At 46.6% G+C, this 20040-nt stretch overlaps 1 protein-coding gene across 1 annotated transcript in view; it reads left to right on the forward strand.

Annotated features, from left to right (window-relative positions):
- Nucleotides 1–12459, forward strand: part of rfc3 (replication factor C (activator 1) 3) — a 63134-nt gene extending 50675 nt beyond the window's left edge. Inside the window, exons 8-9 of the mRNA XM_072477013.1 lie at nucleotides 9777–9846; nucleotides 12058–12459. Of these exons, the coding sequence (XP_072333114.1) occupies nucleotides 9777–9846; nucleotides 12058–12249 (262 nt within the window). The 3' untranslated portion in view covers nucleotides 12250–12459. The remainder of the gene's footprint in view (nucleotides 1–9776; nucleotides 9847–12057) is intronic.
- The last annotated feature ends 7581 nt before the right edge of the window (nucleotides 12460–20040 follow it).

Below are 20040 nucleotides of genomic sequence, written 5' to 3' on the forward strand. Positions count from 1 at the left end.
AAAGGGAAGAGAAGAATCCCTTTTTTCTTTGACGGGGGGGGGGGGGGACACTGAGAAATGTGGGTGCCGGTGGAAAAAGGGACATAGATGGGGAATGGGAACGGGGCTGTAGGGGGAGCTGCGCCATAGGGGGCGGGGCTGATCTAGGAAAGCGCGTGTTTTTTCCCACGCTAGGGAGATGATGGTGGGAAGATAGGCGCAAGGAGGATGAGAGTTCCACACACGGGGGGGGGGGGGGGGGGGTGTCAAGGAGAAAGCGCGGGAAGCCGGGGTCAGCTGGAGTCAGCTGACTTTCGGAAGCACTATGGGGGGGAGCAACCATGCTAGATGGGGATCTAGTGGGGGGGGGGGGGGGATCACTGGGCTGCTGCTGCTGGCATCGAGCGGGAGCTGGCAAGGGAAGAGGTGGTCGGGACGGGAGTGTGCCGCCTGGGGGACTGGTGGGTGCGCGGGACCTGGACGTGGGACTGGCCTAGAGTAGGTGATGGCTAGTCAGGGGGGGGGGGGGGGGGAGGTAGCGGGTAGCCCCCAATCCGGCTGATCACGTGGAATGTGAGAGGCCTAAATGGGCCGATTAAGAGGGCCCAAGTGTTCGCGCACATAAAAGGACTGAAGGCAGACGTGGTCATGCCTCAGGAGACGCATCTGAAGGTGGCGGATCAGGTTAGGTTAAGGAAAGGATGGGTGGGACAGGTGTTCCACTCAGGGTTGGACGCAAAAAATAGAGCGGTGGCTATATTGGTGGGGAAACGGGTGTCGTTCGAGGCTAGGAATATAATAGTGGACAACGGTGGCCGATATGTGATGGTGAGTGGTAGATTGCAGGGAATGGAGGTCGTGCTGGTAAATGTATATGCCCCGAACTGGGATGATGCGGGATTTATGAAGCGGATGCTGGGACGTAACCCGGACCTGGAGATAGGAAGCCTGGTAATGGGGGGGGGGTTTCAATACTGTGCTGGATCCAGGGTTAGATCGGTCTAGATCCAGGACCGCAAGAAGGCCGGCAGCGGCCAAGGTGCTCAGGGGGTTTATGGAGCAAATGGGGGGAGTGGATCCGTGGAGATTTGTTAGGCCGTTGGCCAAAGAGTTCCTTTTTCTCCCATGTTCATAAGGCTTACTCCTGGATAGATTTCTTTGTTTTGAGTAGGGCACTGATTTTGAGGGTGGAAGGAACGGAGGACTCGGCCATAGCCGTTTCAGATCATGCCCTACACTGGGTGGATCTGGATGTGGGACTATTGGCGGATGAGGGAGTCTGTGGAAGGGTGCGGGGATGTATTGAAAGGTACCTGGAGGCCAGTGATGATGGTGAGGTCCAGGTGGGGGTAGTATGGGAAGCGCTGAAGGCGGTGGTTCGGGGAGAGTTGATCTCCATTAGGGCTTACAAGGAGAAAAAAGAGGGCAAAGAAAGGGAGAGATTAGTGGGGGAGATTTTGAGTGTGGATAAAAGATATGCGGAGGCCCCGGACAAAGGACTATATAGGGAGAGGCGAAGACTTCAGACGGAGTTTGACCTGCTGACCACAGGGAAGGCAGAGGCACAGTGGCGGAAGGCACGGGATGAGATACGAATATGGGGAAAAGGCGAGTCGGCTGTTGGCCCACCATCTTCGTAAGAGGTTAGCGGCGAGGGAAATAGGGGGAGTTAGGGATGGAACGGGAACTACGGTGCAGAGTGCAGGGAAGGTAAATGAGGTGTTTAAGACCTTTTATGAGAGGCTATATAGGTCCCAACCCCCGGAGGGAAAAGAGGGGATGCAACAGTTTTTGGACCAACCAAGGTTCCCGAAGGTGGAGGAGCAGGAGGTGGCAGGTCTGGGGGCGCCAATCGGGGTGGACGAGGTGACTAAAGGGCTGGGGAACATGCAGGCAGGGAAGGCCCCGGGACCAGACAGGTTCCCGGTGGAATTTTATAGGAAGTACGTGGACTTGTTGGCCCGCTGTTGGCAAGAACCTTTAACGAGGCCAGAGAAGGGGGGACTCTACCCCCGACAATGTCTGAGGCGATGATATCATTAATCCTGAAGCGGGATAAAGATCCGCTGCAATGCGGGTCATACAGGCCTATCTCGCTCCTGAATGTAGACGCCAAGTTGCTGGCAAAAGTTCTGGCGATGAGGATCGAGGATTGTGTCCCGGGGGTGGTGCATGACCGGGTTTGTAAAGGGGAGACAACTGAATGTTAACGTGCGACGGCTGTTGGGGGTGGCAATGATGCCCCCAGCGGAGGGGGAGGCAGAGATAGTGGCAGCGATGGATGCAGAGAAGGCATTTGATAGGGTAGAGTGGGAGTATTTATGGGAGGTGCTGAGGAGGTTTGGGTTCGGGGAGGGGTTTGTCAGTTGAGTTAAACTCCTCTATGGGGCCCCAATGGCAAGTGTTGTCACAAATCGGCAGAGATCGGAGTATTTTCGGTTATACGGGGGAACGAGGCAGGGATGCCCTCTGTCCCCATTACTGTTCACACTGGCAATTGAACCACTGGCCATAGCGTTGAGAGACTCTAGCAAATGGAGGAGGTGGTTAGAGGGGGAGAGGAACACCGAGTGTCACTCTACGCAGATGACCTACTGCTGTATGTGGTGGATCCTGTGGAGGGGATGACAGAGGTTATGCAGATATTGAGGGAGTTTGGAGATTTTTCGGGATATATGCTTAATATGGGGAAGAGTGAGCTTTTCGTAGTACACCCCGGGGATCAGGGAAGAGGGATAGACGACCTGCCGTTGAGGAGAGCGGAAAGGAGCTTCCGATATTTGGGGATTCAGGTAGCCAGGAGCTGGGGAACTTTACACAAACTCAATCTGACGCGGCTGGTGGAGCAGATGGAGGAGGATTTCAAGAGGTGGGGTAGGCTGCCGCTCTCATTGGCGGGCAGAGTGCAGGCGGTCAAGATGATGGTCCTCCCAAGGTTTCTTTTTGTGTTTCAATGTCTCCCCATTTTGATCACTGAGGCCTTTTTTAAGAAAATAGATAGGAGTGTCATGAGTTTCGTGTGGGCAGGGAAGACCCCGAGGGTAAGGAGGGGGTACCTGCAGCGTAGCAGGGACAGAGGGGGACTGGCGTTGCCGAACCTGGACGACTACTACTGGGCCGCCAATGTGGCAATGGTTTGTAAGTGAATGAGGGAGGGAGAGGGGGCGGCATGGAAGAGGCTGGAGATGGCGTCCTGTAAAGGAACGAGCCTAAAGGCGCTGGTGACGGCGCAGCTGCCGCTCTCCCCGAAAAGGTATACCACAATCCCAGTGGTGGTGGCAACCTTAAGGATCTGGGGGCAATGGAGGCGACATAGGGGTGTGACGGGTGCCTCGGTGTGGTCTCCGATCAGGAACAACCATAGGTTTGTCCCAGGAAGGATGGACAGAGGGTTCCAGAGCTGGCATCGGGCAGGAATTAGGAGATTGGGAGATTTGTTTATTGACGGGACGTTTGCGAGCCTGGGAGCGCTGGAGGAAAAGTATGAGTTGCCCCCGGGGAATATCTTTAGATACATGCAAGTGAGGGCGTTTACGAGGCAACAGGTGAGGGAATTTCCGCTGCTCCCGACACAGGGGACCCAGGATAGAGTGATTTCGGGGGTATGGGTCGGGGAGGGCAAAGTGTCCGAAATGTATCAGGAGATGAGAGAGGAGGGGGAGGCGCTGGTAGAGGAGCTGAAGGGAAAATGGGAAGAAGAGTTGGGGGAGGAGATTGAGGAGGGGCTGTGGGCTGATGCCCTAAGTAGGGTAAATTCCTCTTCCTCGTGTGCCAGGCTTAGCCTGATACAATTCAAGGTTCTACACAGAGCGCACATGACGGGAGCGAGGCTGACCAGGTTCTTCGGGGTGGAGGACGGGTGCGGGAGGTTCTTGGGAAGCCCAGCGAACCACACACATGTTTTGGTCGTGTCCGGCACTGGATGAGTACTGGAGGGGAGTGGCAAGAGTGATTTCAAAGATGGTGAAGGTCCGGGTCAAGCCAGGTTGGGGGTTAGCTATATTTGGGGTAGCGGATGAGCCGGGAGTGCAGGAGGCGAAAGAGGCCGATATTCTGGCCTTTGCGTCCCTGGTAGCCCGGCGAAGGATCTTACTCATGTGGAAGGAAGCGAAACCCCCCCGGCGTGGAGGCCTGGACAAACGATATGGCAGGGTTCATAAAACTGGAATGGATGAGGTTTGCGTTGAGAGGATCGGTTCAGGGGTTCTCCAGGCGGTGGCAACCGTTCCTTGACTGTCTCGCGGAATGTTAAGGGAAAATAGATCGTCAGCAGCAGCCCAGGAGTGGGGGCAACCTGTTTTGTTCTGGCTGAGGTGGCGGGGGGGGGGGGGGGGGGGGGGGGGAGGAGCCCTTTTTTTGTTACTTTGTTAGATCACTATTTTACTTAAATTGTTATCTATTATTGTTATCTTTTTTGTTGATTTGTAAGGTGGAAAACTTGTGTTTGAAAACTTTAATAAAATATTTTTTTTTTTTAAAAGAAGAGGACAGTGCCACTGGAAAGTTCTGGAAGACCTTTCTCGCGAGTTTTACATTTAATTCCAACTTTCAATTCCATGAGCAGTCTTCATGGAAAATGCATCAATGATTTCCTTTGAGATCTAAGCACTATATCTCACTTTTTTACTGTCATTGCGGAATGTCATTTTCTCAAAAGAAATCAAGCTTCAGCAAGCAACACTATCTTCTAAAGCAGTGCCCTACTATTTATTTGAATATTCTCGTTTAAGCATCCCTTAACTTGCTCTGATAATTCTTACTATGTTGTCAGATATTGATGTTCGACTGGATTTGTAGTTTGTCGCTTTTTTCTTGTGTTCTAGTTACTTAGCTCAAGTCTTTGACTTAGAAGATCATGGATTCAAGCCCTGCTCCAATATTTGAGCATATAAACTAGCCAGACATTTTAGTGCCAATTTTAGAAATGAACTGGGTTCCCTTGCCCCCTCAGGTGACCTTGAGGGGCAGTATTCAAAAAAACAATGGAATTCTCCCACCATTTACCTTCAAACATCCCTCTCTAGCAACTTTCCATCTCCTGAGATAGTGGCTTGTGTTTTTGTGATCAACCCTTGAGTTAAACATTGCCTGATGAGGCTTTGGAGGCCCAATTGAGCATGGTACTGTCTCATTTGCTGTAGTTGAAGGCAGTGGACAGAAGAAGGTGCAGGATTACTGGCCTCTGTTTTTCCTATGCTCTGTTCTCAGCCATCTGAGCTTTCCATTTCTCCTTGCCTCTTCCAGTCTCTCTTCAGCCAGCCTCCAGAGCCCACTGCCATCAGCAACTATCTCCCAGTTCTCAGTGTCATCGTCCGCCAACTTCATATTTTAATTGCAGGTCCTTGTCGCAGATGTATGGATGTCCAGAAGATCTTGACCCAGCAGCTTGTTCACAGTGCAAAATGTCTTTGAATATGCAGTTGTCATCCATCTGATGAATGTGACCAAGCCACCACAGACATTCTTGGCTTAGTAATGCACATATGTTGATGGAAGTAGCATACTCCAGGCCCTCTGAATTGGTAATCTTTCCCTGCCAGAAGATGCCAAGGATACATCTGGGACAGCGAAGTACAGAACTGTTCAACCTTTTTTTCCTGCCGAATATGTGTTGTCCAGGCTTCAAGCTTGGTAGATTCACTGTTTGATGTTCTCGGTCAGGTTGAGGTTATACCACTTTCTTACTCAATCTGGACACAAACAGCTGCAGCTTTTGCAATGTGCATGTTGATTTCAGCATCAAGTGCTAGATTACTAGTGATTGTGGAGTGAAGCTATCAACAACCTCCAGCATCACATTGTCATTGCTAATTCATGCTGATATAGCAAAATCCTGGCCCATGACATTCGTCTTCCTGATGTCAACTCAAACTCTACAGGCATGAGAGAATCTGTTCATTTGCAGCTGATGGTGTTTCTTGGTATGGAATGCTAGTGTGACATGTCAGTATGGTGCAATTCGAGGAGTTGACACACTTTTGCCTTGGATCGCGGGCAGGCAAGGCTGAACAGCTTTGTCAATTCCAGTATGCAAGTAGACATCCACTGTAGGTGAACTGAAGCATTGTCACAGCAGCGAAGAGAAGAATATGCCAAACAGTGATACCAGAAAACAATCCTGTTTGATCCCACTGACGTTCTCGAGGGGTTTCAGTGTTGCTCATCATAACTTGCCCATCATGTCACAAAGAGGAAATTACACTGACCAGAATTTTCTTCAGCTTAAATAAGCTGTTTCTGCTCCCATTGTCAATTGCCTTGGTAAGATCACGATAAAGCTAATTAGGGTGGTCTCCTTTGTTCACTACATTTCTTTTGCAGCTTCCGGACTTAAGAAGATCATATTGATTGTCGATTTTCCAATTCCAAAACCGCTTTGGGATTTGGGATAGATGCTTTCAGCCAAAATCTGCAGTCTGACCAGGGCAGCACAGGCACTTCTTTTCCCACAAAATGCTTAGCAGTGAGATGCCTCGATAGTTGTTGCAATTACAGCAGTCACCCTTGTTCTTGTACAGGGTTAGTATCCTATCATCTCACACATCCTGAGGCACTACCCACTCCTGCCAGCAGAGAGATGTTCGTAGAGATGCGATAGGAGTGCCAAATTCCTGTACTTGTTTAGGCAGCATAACATCACCTGAAGTTTTGCTGGAGGCAAGCAAGCTAATAGCTTTGCTAAGCTCTGCACTGTGGATTTGGTATCCAACTCTTGTAACAGTTGGGCCCTCTATGGTGTCCAGGGCTTCCTTGGTGATTGTTCTCTCAAATTAGTGTTCCACCTTTCTCTCCAGCCATTTATTGCAGTCGGTTACCCTGTCTTTGTTCTGAGGGGGATGTTTCCTTTGTTGATGGACCTGTTGTGTTTTTAATTCAATAATACATGTCTCTAGCATTCCTAAATATTCTGGCAAAGTTGTAACTAGTAGTCACTGTTAAGTCACTAAGCAGTTTGTTGGGTATTACTTCAAGCAGTTTTGTGTGTTAATGAGTCTTCTTGCTCGATTTCTCTTGCAGTATTGTAAATGTTATCCCTAAGTATGTTCCACTTGCTTCTGCATTGTGTGGGCCTGCCGAACAGCGTTTGGTAAATCAAGTCTGGGAACTATCAGTTCTTACTGGGATAAGCAGTATGATTGATGTTATGAGGACAGCCTTACTGCTTTGAATTAAAGAGCTTCCAGAGTTGCATCCTAACCCTGGTGCACACGAGTGATCTGTATTGCAGGCAGCACCGTTGTAGCCTCCTGTGTTGAGAATACTATTGAGAGTGGCATAAATGATCAGGTCTTGTGGTGCTAATGTCCTGATCTTTGAATGCCTACAGAACACGTTGAGACATGGTTTGTTTCTGAAAAAAGGTGTCAGTTACACAAATGTTAGTCTCTGTCCACTTTCATTTATCTTTCCTGCGCTATGATGTTTGAAGCAGGAGAACCATGCCGAATGGCCTGAGCTGACTCTTGAACTGAAATAATAACAATCGCTTATTGTCACAAGTAGGCTTCAATGAAGTTACTGTGAAAAGCCCCTAGTCGCCACATTCCGGTGCCTGTTCGGGGAGGCCGGTACGTGAAATCCCTAGTGGGTAACGATACTCTGTAACTGACTGGTCTGTTGTCCCTAGTCCGTTGTCTCTGGTGCAGCGCAGAGTTGGAGCATAAACATAGTGATGTTAACTGGCCCTGTTTGAGTTGAGAGAGAGCACATAATGAACTATTTCTGCACGTTTCTATCATTGAGAACAAACTCTGCTCACCTGTTTCCTTTGCTTCCCTGCCAGATGAAAATATGTTTTTCTTTCGGGGATCCATTCTGAGTGAGACCTGTCTGTTGTAGGTATTCAGCCAAAGAGGTTCCATGTCGACAGCATCTGTTTTGCATGCATGATTGACCAGTTGCAAGTGATTTTGCTCCTGTGCCACGTGGTCCTGACCTTTCAGCTTGCCAGTTAGAGTTGGCACCTTTTTGTTGGTCCAGATTGCAGTCAGCAATGAATGGCACTCGGGTTATCGGTCATTGAATCTTGGATGTCTGAAACAGTGCAGTTACTTCTACAGTGGAACTTACACCTTTTGTGAACAGGACAAAAAACAACGTGTCAACCTATCAGATTGAATTAATTTCTTGGGTCTCGGGTCGCAGTGAAGTTTCATCAATGTTGACTGTGTACAAGAAATGAAAGATAGATGAGATTGAGGGAGCGATGAGGCAAAGAGAAAGTTAAAAAAATATATACTTTTGTTAAATCTCCAAGAGTAAATAAAATTTGAATATCCAATCTCTCCTGAGCGACTGATTTAAGACAAAATTGGGAAGAGCCTAAGAAATTGGATAGCAGGTCCCTGATTTTCATGTTTTTGTGTGGGTGAGCAGGTGCCAAAGGTCCAATTTATTGTATTTCCTATCGACTGTAAAGTCTGACCGAGTAATACATTTACAAAATTTCTCTTTTTTAAATTTAAAGTACCCAATCGTTTTTTCCAATTAAGGGGCAATTTAGCGTTGTCAATTCACCTACTCTGCACATCTTTCGGTTGAGGGGGTGAGACCTACGCAAACTCCACAATGACCCGGGCCGGGGTCGAACCCGGGACCACAGTGCTGTGAGGCAGCAGTGCTAACCACTGCGCCACCGTGCTGCCCCTTATCACATTTTGGTTTATGGAACTTAGCTGTGAAATTAATATTGTTTGCCTACATCACTATGATCACTTCTCTTTAAAGGTAATCCATTGCCCATGAACAACAATCTTAAGTACACGATAGGTGTAATCATTAAATGGTATTCCCCTTCTTTGTTTTCCTTTATTTCCTTTCTTGGCAACTTTTACATTTATTGGATCCCTTTCATTACTGTTAGCACTTGATAATTTTTTATTCCTGGGATCTCAATATTCTGTAGATGGGAACATAATAGTTCAGTGATTTGTTTTGATTCCTTCCTCATTTTTCCTTTAATTCCCCTCCGCACCCCTGCATCAGAGAATCATGTTTTTGTGTGTCATTAGGCAATGGTAAAGAGCTAAAGGATATACTTGCACAGTAAAACTTCATATGGAGATATATGAATATTGTAAAAAAAAAACTTTTAAATGTACATGTTCTATACTTGACTGTCTCATTAATGATTTTACAAATATCTCTTGCAGGAATTTTTAATGTAGCATTCCTCGTCTTTCTGGTTTGGCAATGTTGTTTAACAGCATAAAATTTCATGGTATCAGTAAAATTTCTAATAAATTTTGTAAACTCTGGTCAAATAAAGTATGATCCACGTAAATGCTGGACTGTTGGAAATAAACTTGCATGAGATGGACATCTCAGACTAAAGGGACGATCCTTTAAAACAGAGATGAGAAGGAATTTCTTCAGCCAGAGGGTGGTGAATCTGTGGCACTCTGCCGCAGAAGGCTGTGGAGGCCAATTCACTGAGTGTCTTTAAGACAGAGATAGATAGGTTCTTGATTAATAAGGGGGTCAGGGGTTATGGGGAGAAGGCAGGAGAATGGAGATGCGAAAATATCGTCCATGATTGAATGGCGGAGTAGACTCAAATGGGCCAACTGGCCTAATTCTGCTCTTATGTCTTATGTAGCATTTTTGAGGCATTTTGTAGGAACGCAATGAAGGAAATTCTGTTGCCTCCATTTGTTAAAACACATTAATTGGGATATATTCCTTCAATCTGGGGAAAAGCATAATTAGTGCTAATATATTTGTTTTGCTCCTAATACAAATAAAATTTGATGTTTCATTGAATTTATCATGTCTAAGATATTCATATCTCCTTTTAGGCTGCTTGAAGTACGTGGACGGTTGTATGAGCTTCTGACCCACTGCATACCCCCTGAAATAATAATGAAGGTATATTACAGAAGACCATTTAATCCTATCATTCTGTCACACTTTACTTCCCCAATGTTGAAGAAAGAAAATTGCTGGCATAATTGTACAATTTGGACAATAAAGTTTAATTCTAGAATGGTGGTACAATATGTTGGGGGGACATTAACTTTTACCGTGTCTCAAAGTCCTTCACAATTGATAAGTTACTCTGTGGCCTAATTTTTACACATCTCAATCCAACAAACGGAATCAATAAACCAAGATTTTGCTTTGGTGGAGAAAGGGTAGGAAAAATGCAATTTTTACACCTCAAGTCAACAAATCAAATCAATAAGCTAAGATTTTGCTGTTGATGGAGATAGGGTAGGATATAATGAATCATTAGCAGTGGTCCATGATTTACCATCAAAACAGAGTCTGATGTGAAAGTATTTGCTTTGAATTGGCACCCAGGTTTAGAATGGAATTGAAATTACAACCTTCTGGTTCATTGCAACAAGTTCAACTGGTATATTAGCCCATGTTATTCCACAGAATGATGGAACTCAGATGCTAATCTACCATTTAGCACAGCAAGTTGCTGATTTTCTTGAATCCCTACAGTGCAGAAAGAGGCAATTTGGCTCATGGAGTCTGCACCAACCCTCTGAAAGAGCACTCCACCCAAGCCCAGTCCCCTGCCCTATCCTAATAACCCTTAACCTAACCTGCACGTCTTTGGGACACTGGAATGGCCAATCCACCTAACCTGCGCATCTCTGGACTGCGGGAAGAAACTGGAGCACCCAGCGGAAACCCACGCAGACACAGGGAGAATATGCAAACTCCACACCGAGGCACGCAGTTACAAGGAAAATGTGCAAACTCCACACCAAGACAGTCACCCAAGGCTGGAATTGAACCCGGGTCCCTGACGCTGTGAAGCAGCAGTGCTACCACCGTGCCACCATTCCTGGAAGCAAGCTGCAGCTTGCTGGGTAGGTGAACGGAAGAGGGTGGGAGTCAACTTTTTTCATTTATCTGCATAAACTGATCAGGAAAATTCTCTCCTAATTTGGTCAGGGAGTGATGTAAAGAAAATTCTAACTCATTGGAGAATGAATAATGAGATGTGTTAGTTTTGGTTTCACTTCTGAGGGTTCTGACTATTACTTTTCCAAAAATGTAAATATTAAATGTAATTCTTTAATGGTGCTGTCTGACAGCAGAATTTTATCAAGCTATGGGTAAGGTTAACTACCTTGACATCCAATTGTCTCAACTTATTGCTTAGTTTAGCAAGATCACATTGCTACTACCATATGCTACAAAGGGGTGAAATGACATCAACCAAAATGAATGAAACTTTTTTGTAATATTTATTCATCAACCTTTGATTTCCATGATTGCCAAGTGACTTGTCTATGGATACAACAAGCACTACACACATTCACCAAAAAAATAACTGAACTCAAGGTCATTTTTATTGCAGTGCTTTTCGATTGAATAAAATGAATGATCCTATCAAGCAACCTATTCTCTCTCAATCGTGTTGATTGGATGATATTTTAAATTGCAATTTATACATCAAAATATCTTGTTCACTATGTTTTATACCTTTGATTTGGAAAAATAGTAAATGAAAAGGTTTTATTGCAATACAGTATAGTGCTTTGTGACACAATTTTCTTGATTGTAATAGTGACCCAGCAGTTATGGAATTGCTCCTTTAGTTTGAGTTAGTCTGTAATATACAGCAAAGTGCTATTATTGAAGTGATGACTTCTGTAAAATACATTTCTATTGCTAAAATTGTATATAATGTGCACTAAGGAACAATAATTTTGGATTTAAATGTCCAAATAGTATTTTTATTCATCCATGGGTTGTGGACATCGCGGACTATGCCAGCATTTATTGCCCATCCCTAATTGCCCTTGAAGCAGTGTGAACTGCCTTCGTCCATATGTAATAGGAACACCCACAGTGCTGTTAGGAAGGGGATTCCAGGATTTTGACCCAACGATAGTGAAGGAATTTATGCCCAGCTAATGAAGATAAAATTGTGTCGTGTGAAAAGAAAGAGCAAAATTAATTGAAATGTCACCACTTGTGATGCCCGTTAATCAAGTAAAATATGGATTCTTAAAAATTTGTCTTCGTACGTAATGTGATCTGAGTTGGTTCAGACTGAGTAAATGAAACAATATGCAAATTTTCAGATTCATTTGTTTCTATTTTCTGTTTCAGGGTCTCCTGTTAGAGTTGTTAAACAACTGTGATGGTCTGCTTAAAGGGGAGGTTGCACAGATGGCAGCCTATTATGAGCATCGTCTGCAACTTGGCAACAAGGCCATTTATCACCTGGAAGCTTTTGTGGCCAAGTTTATGGCTATTTACAAGCAATTCATGGAAGATGGTCTGGAAGCTATGATGTTCTAATGAAATTTCTGTTCATGAAGATGTTCTGACTGTTTTCATTTTGGGGAGGATGTGAATATAACTGGGTGATTCTCATTCAATGTTATAGAAATTCAGCTAAAACGTACAAAAAGTTAGTTGACTGAATAAATCCCGACTCCCTGCTTTGTCCTATTATAATAAACCTACTGTAAATAATTGTCTGAGTCCACAATAAACAATTCTAATGAAGATTGGGTTTCTGTTTTGTGTATGTTTTTAAATCTCATGATTTCAAGATGGCAGACAGCCACTGTTTGGAATTCTTTTGGGATATTAGAGGAAATGTTATGAGGAAAAGTGCAAAATCACATTCTCTGGTTTGAAAATATTTTTCATTGATTTCATAAACAACACAAATCAAAATTGTTTCTAAAATTAAACATATATTACTATCCAGGACTAGACCCCAACATTTGATCGGATACCGGTCACGCACTCCCAACGCTTACTTTTTCATTTGCAAAACTGAGGAAAGGATACTTCGCTCCAGGAGTGATTCCACACGCAAATAAGGATATTATACATTAAAGCAAATTTTATTACTAAGACTATTAAACTACCTTAACATCACAAAAATATAGCTTACAATTACCAATTAAACAAACAATAAAATTGAACAGTAACTCCTAACTGATACCTCCTTTATTTTCAATCAAGCCAAACCCATCACTGATCAAAAGCCACTTTTAAATAAAGTTAGCAAACACAGGGGGCAAAATTCTCCCCCAACGGCGGGATGCCCGCCGACTGGCGCCAAAGCCGGCGCCAATCAGACGGGCATCGCGCCGGCAAAAAGGTGCGGAAGTCTCCGCATCTTTGGCGGCCTAGCCCCAACATTGAGGGGCTAGGCCGACGCCGGAGGGATTTCCGCCCCGCCAGCTGGCGGAAATGGCGTTTGTTGCCCCGCCAGCTGGCGCGGAAATGCGGCGCATGCGCGGGAGCGTCAGCGGCCGCTGTCAGTTTCCCAGCGCATGCGCGGGAGCGTCAGCGGCCGCTGTCAGTTTCCCGCGCATGCGCAGTGGGGAGAGTCTCTTCCGCCTCCGCCATGGTGGAGGCCGTAGCGGAGGCGGAAGGGAAAGAGTGCCCCCACGGCACAGGCCCGCCCGCGGATCGGTGGGCCCCGATCGCGGGCCAGGCCACCGTGGGGGCACCCCCCCGAGGTCAGATCGCCCCGCGTCCCCCCCCCCCCCAGGACCCCGGAGCCCGCCCACGCCGCCTGGTCCCGCCGGTAAATACCAGGTTTGATTTACGTCGGCGGGACAGGCAATTTCTGGGCGGGACTTCGGCCCATCCGGGCCGGAGAATCCAGCGGGGGGTCCCGCCAACCGGCGCGGCCAGATTCCCGCCCCCGCCCAATCTCCGGGAGCGGAGACTTCGGCGGGGGCGGGATTCACGGCGGCCAACGGCCATTCTCCGACCCGGCGGGGGGTCGGAGAATGACGCCCCTCATTACTAGCCGGCCTCTGGATTGTTCTTTTAAAGACTGCTTGGAGAGAGAGATCATTTCAGTAAACAACCTGTAGAACCCTGTCTGTCAGATTAATGCTGAATCTCTGACCGCCTTCAGCAGAAGCTGCTGTTCAGATCACAGCTTTCAGCAACACTAATTCAAAACTGACTGCCGCAGACCTGGCTCCTCCCATTACTACAACATATTTATCCCACGACCTAATTAAGTTTAGATGCAATAGGTGGGATCCACTGACCAACCCGCCGCCTGTTTTCAGCGGCGGAGGCAGCCTGCCAGTAGGATTTACTGACCTTGCCGTTGTCAATAACAATAAGAATCTTTATGTCACAAGTAAGGTTACATTAACGTTGCAATGAAGTTATTGTGAAAATCCCCTAGTCGCCATACTTCGGCCATGCTCATGTACACTGAGGGAGAATTCAGAATGTCCAATTCCCCAAACAAGCACGTCGGAGCACCTGGAGGAAACCCATGCAGACACACTGAGAACATGCAGACTCCACACAGACAGTGACCCAAGCCGGGAATCTAACCTGGGTCCCTGGCGCTGTGAAGCAATGGGATTTCCCGGTGACTGCACTCCTCATCGCCAGGAAACCTGTGCGCCGATGTGGGACCGGAATATCCCGCCAGCATGAACAGCCGGAATATCCTGCCCAATATCTCTAATTATCTACACCACAAAAAGCATAACAAAACTCATTAGGCCTCTCCTTGTAAACATAAGCATGGTTTGAAATAAAGATTATCTCACTTTTATGGCATCTTAATTGCCCTCTTCAGCCACAAAGTCCGTCTGTCTTTTAAACCAGGTTTTTTCCCCCAAAATTATCGCAACAGAGATATACACACCCTAACTCAGGCTTTTAAAATCTATACTGCACCAGATACACACAATACAATAGATATACTAATTTCTTGCATTCATCACACATCCTTGAAAAAAGTCAACAAAGCTAAATACTGCAGATGTTGGAAATATTTAGCAGGTCTGGCATCCTCTGGAGAGAACCAGCTCATGTTTCAGGTCAATATGTTATGTAATCCCAAGATCCACAAACAACTGTCCTGATAGATCCACCATTTCATCTTGTTCCTGCCCCACTGAACTGATTTCTCACCATCTTGGACTCTTTCCCTTTCCTTTGTCCAATGTCTCCTCACCTACATCTGTGACTCTTCTGAATATCTCCATCACTTGAACAGTTTCAAATTTCCTAGCCGTAACTGTTTTCACCATGGAAGTCCAATCTCTGTTCCTCCATCCCCTATCAGAATGGTCTGAGGGCAGGGCAGCACGGTGGCACAGTGGTTAATACTGCTGCCTCACGGCGCAGAGGTCCCAGTTTCAATCCCGGCTCTGGGTCACTGTCCATGTGGAGTTTGCACGTTCTCCCTGTGTCTGCCTGGGTTTCACTCCTGCAACCCAAAGATGTGCAGGGTAGGTGGATTGGCCACGCTAAATTGCCCCTTAATTGGAAAAAATGAATTATGTACTCTAAATTTATTTTTTAAAAAGAATGGTCTGAGGGCTCTCAGCATCTTCTTTGAATGGAGATTTGACCAGTTTCTATCGAACACTCTCCTGGCTGAACTTGTTGTCCACATTGAATAACCTCTCATTTAATTCATTTCATCAAATAAAATGTGTTGCTATTGCTGCCAACATGGGTCCTAGCAATGCCTTTTTTGGGGGTATGTGAGACAATTCCTTTTCCAGTTTGACTTGGGTAGCATCATCTGTCTCTGGTACATTGACTATAATCAGTGCCGGAGCGAGGCGATTTCTTGCAAGCAACCTGTAACTCTATCTTTTACTCTTGTTCTGTGCTTCTAAAACTTCATTCAAGCTCTTTTAAACTCTCTTAACAATGTTAATGGACCTACCTCGTATTAAGTTGATCTTTTCTCTACACCCCAGCTATGACTGTAACATTACATTCTGCAGTTTCTCCTTCCCTATGTACGGGATGCGTTGTCTGTATAGCGAGCAAGAAACAATACTTTTCACTACTAATAAATGTGACAAATCAAAGTGCCTTACTCTTGCCCTAAATTTGAAAACTTTAACATTATTTTGAATTTCAATCCTCTCCCCTTCCCTTGGTCATTCTCATTTCCTCATTTCTTCCCTTCCATGACTTTAAAGCCTATCCCCAGAAATTGACAAGCAAAAATTAATTTATAAGCCCTGACTCCCACAGCTACTTTGACTACACTTCCTCACACCTTGGAAAAATTCCATTGTTTTCCCAGTTGCTCCGTCTATCACATTGATGGTTTAACCACCTTACTAGAGCCTCTGATATGTCTTCCTTTTTCCTCAACTGAGGATCTTCCCTACCCCCACCCCCTCCTCACCCACCCCAAATGTTGATGGGGTCCTTGATTTACTGCCACATTTCCAGCACTTCTGCTCTCACCCCTTTCCCTCCCTCTGAGAACCACGGTTGGGGTCTCCTTACCCTCACCTTGCACCCCACTAGCCTTCATGTTCAATAAATAATCACCATTTTGTCATTTCCACATTGATGCCATCACCACAGCCCCACCTCTCCTCCCCTCCTCCTCTTTCAACATCCCGATTGGAATGTACCCCTCACGCCACCCTGGTCCATTCCTGAATCATCGCCAACACTGTCCCCTTCCCAGAGCACCTTTCCAATTAAAAATATTTTTATTAAAAATGCTTCATTAATACAAACATGCCATCAACATTAAACAGCTCAGAAAGTGGCTCATACAAATTACAGTATCATGATAAAAAGCAAAAGAAACCCACAACCGATCTTCTAACTCCTACCAATCCAACAAAAATACCCTGCTCCCAACAATAACCCTCCCCAACAGCAGATGGCTAATGGCCACCACCGATCGCCTAATGGTATACTTGACCTATTCCAAATATATAAATTCATAGAATTTACAGTGCAGAAGGAGGCCATTCGGCCCATCAAGTCTGCACCGGCTCTTGGAAAGAGCACCCTACCCAAGCCCACACCTCCACCCTATCCCCCTAACCCAGTAACCCAACCCAACACTAAGGGCATTTTTGGACACTAAGGGCAATTTAGAAAGCCAATGCACCTAACCTGCACATCTTTGGACTGTGGGAGGAAAATGGAGGAAACCCAAGCACACATGGGGAGTTTGTGCAGACTCTGCACAGACAGTGACCCAAGCCAGAAATCGAACCTGTGACCCTGGAGCTGTGAAACAATTGTGCTAACCACTATGCTACCGTGTTGCTAGGAGGTCACCCAACAAGGCCTAGGCACGATGGTGTAGCAGAAGATCACCATACAAGCAGAACTCGCCTTCAAGTGTAAAAAAGTTCCACGGGTCTGCTCTCAGAATCTGTCGGAGACGATAGGCTCCAGTCGAGGGCAGTAGAGCGGAGCTGCTGATTGGCTGTTGCGGGGGAAATTTGCATACGTGCAGTGTGGTCACCGTAACTTGAAGGTGTACCTGTGCAAGAGACCCTCGCTGTTCAAGTGAAGACAAGCATCCAGCAGAGGGCAGTAGAGCGGAGCTGCTGATTGGCTGTTGTGGGGGAGATTTGCATATGTGCATTGTGGTCACCGTAACTTGGAGGTGGTTTGTGGAGGAGCTGTTGTCAAGGAAGGCTCGAGGGCAGGTAGAAGTAGAAAGAAGTTGAACCGTGATGTCACAGCCTGCAGGTAAGTGATTGGCTGTGACTGGTAAGTAGTTTTTCTTTTCCCTGAGGTGTTATCGTGCGGGGCGCAGTGGTTGCTGAGTGAGTGCTTGCTGAGAAAGGGAGTAAATTTTTTAAAAACTTACTGTAGGGAGTTTCCAGCTGAATCCAGTCGGAATGAGGACAGAGTGACTGCTGGGTAAGTAGTAAAGATTTAAATTGTTTGCGCAGGCCTATACCAGCTGATTGCTGTTTTCGTGTGGGGCGCAGTGGTTGCTGGTTAAGTGTTTTAGTTTTACCTGTATTTAAGTTGGGCAGTTTCTAAACCCGAGACACGACACTTGTAGAGTCCCCCACCCTTCCACCTCCTTTAACTTAAGGGGTAGAGTGAATAACAGGTAAGCTCTTTCTTTTTTCTTTAACCTAGAGGGGATGGCAGGGAAGGCAGTGCAATGTTCCTCCTGCAGAATGTTTAAGGTGAGGGACGCCGTCAGTGTCCCTGCTGATTTCATCTGTGGGAAGTGCACCCATCTCCAGCTCCTCAGAAACCGCGTTAGGGAACTGGAGCTGGAGCTGGATGAACTTCGGATCATTTGGGAGGCAGAGGTGGTCATAGATAGAAGCTTGAGGGATGTAGTTACTCCGAAGAATAAAGATAGATGGGTGACGGTGAGTGGGGCTGGGAGGAAGCAGTCAGTACAGGGATCCCCTGTGGTTCCCCTTAGTAACAAGTATACCATTTTGGATACTGTTGGGGTGGGGGGGGGGCTTATCAGGGGTAAGCCATGGGGTACAGGTCTCTGGCACAGAGTCTGTCCCTGTTGCTCAGAAGGGAAGGGGGGAGAGGAGTAGAGCATTAGTCATTGGAGACTCCATAGTTAGGGGGATAGATAGGAGATTCTGTGGGAACGAGAGAGACTCGCGGTTGGTGTGTTGCCTCCCAGGTGCCGTGATGTCTCGGATCGTGTTTTCGGGATCCTTAAGGGGGAGGGGGAGCAGCCCCAAGTCATGGTCCACATAGGTACCAACGACATAGGTAGGAAAAGGGATAGGGATGTAAGGCAGGAATTCAGGGAGCTAGGGTGGAAACTTAGATCTAGGACAAACAGAGTTATTATCTCTGGGTTGTTACTCGTGCCACGTGCTAGCGAGACGAGGAATAGGGAGAGAGAGGAGTTGAACACGTGGCTACAGGGATGGTGCAGGAGGGAGGGTTTCAGATTTCTGGATAATTGGGGCTCTTTCTGGGGTCGGTGGGAGCTCTACAAACGGGATGGTCTACACCTGGACCAGAGGGGTACCAATATCCTGGGAGGGAAATTTGCTAATGCTCTTCGGGGGGGGGGGGGGGGGGTTAAACTAGTTCAGGGGATTGGGAACCTGAATTGTAGCTCCAGTATACAGGAGGTTGGGGGTCGTGAGGTCATGAGTAAGCTTTCAAAGTTGCAGGAGTGTACCGGCAGGCAGGAAGGTGGTTTAAAGTGTGTCTTTTTCAATGCTAGGAGCACCCGGAATAAGGTGGGTGAACTTGCGGCATGGGTTGGTACCTGGGACTTCGATATTGTGGCCATTTCGGAGACATGGATAGAGCAGGGACAGGAATGGTTGTTGCAGGTGCCGGGGTTTAGATATTTCAGTAAGCTCAGGGAAGGTGGAAAAAGAGGGGGAGGGGTGCATTGTTAGTCAAGGACAGTATTACGGTGGCAGAAAGGACGTTTGATGAGGACTCGTCTACTGAGGTAGTATGCGCTGAGGTTAGAAACAGGAAAGGAGAGGTCACCTTGTTAGGGGTTTTCTATAGGCCTCCGAAAAGTTCCAGAGATGTAGAGGAAAGGATTGCAAAGATGATTCTGGATAGGAGCGAAAGCAACAGGGTGGTTGTTATGGGGGACTTTAACTTTCCAAATATTGACTGGAAACGCTATAGTTTGAGTACTTTAGATGGGTCCGTTTTTGTCCAATGTGTGCAGGAGGGTTTCCTGACACAGTGTGTAGATAGGCCAACGAGAGGCGAGGCCATATTGGATTTGGTACTGGGTAATGAACCAGGACAGGTGTTAGATTTGGAGGTAGGTGAGCACTTTGGTGATAGTGACCACAATTCGATTACGTTTACTTTAGTGATGGAAAGGGATAGGTATATGCCGCAGGGCAAGAGTTATATCTGGGGGAAAGGTAATTATGATGCGATGAGGCAAGATATTGGATGGAGAGGAAACCTGCAGGGGATGGGCACAATGGAAATGTGGAGCTTGTTCAAGGAACAGCTACTGCGTGTCCTTGATTCAGCATGTACCTGTCAGGCAGGGAGGAAGTGGTCGAGCGAGGGAACCGTAGTTTACTAAAGCAGTCGAAACACTTGTCAAGAGGAAGAAGGAGGCTTATGTAAAGATGAGACATGAAGGTTCAGTTAGGGTGCTCGAGTGTTACAAGTTAGCGAGGAAGGACCTAAAGACAGAGCTAAGAAGAGCCAGGAGGAGACATGAGAAGTCTTTGGCAAGGTAGGATCAAGGATAAACCTAAAGCTTTCTATAGATATGTCAGGAATAAAAGAAGGACTAGGGTAAGAGTAGGACCAGTCAAGGACAGTAGTGGGAAGTTGTGCGTGGAATCCGAGGAGATAGGAGAGGTGCTAAATTAATAT

The sequence above is a fragment of the Scyliorhinus torazame genome, chromosome 15, assembly GCF_047496885.1.
Source record: "Scyliorhinus torazame isolate Kashiwa2021f chromosome 15, sScyTor2.1, whole genome shotgun sequence".
NCBI lineage: Eukaryota > Metazoa > Chordata > Chondrichthyes > Carcharhiniformes > Scyliorhinidae > Scyliorhinus > Scyliorhinus torazame.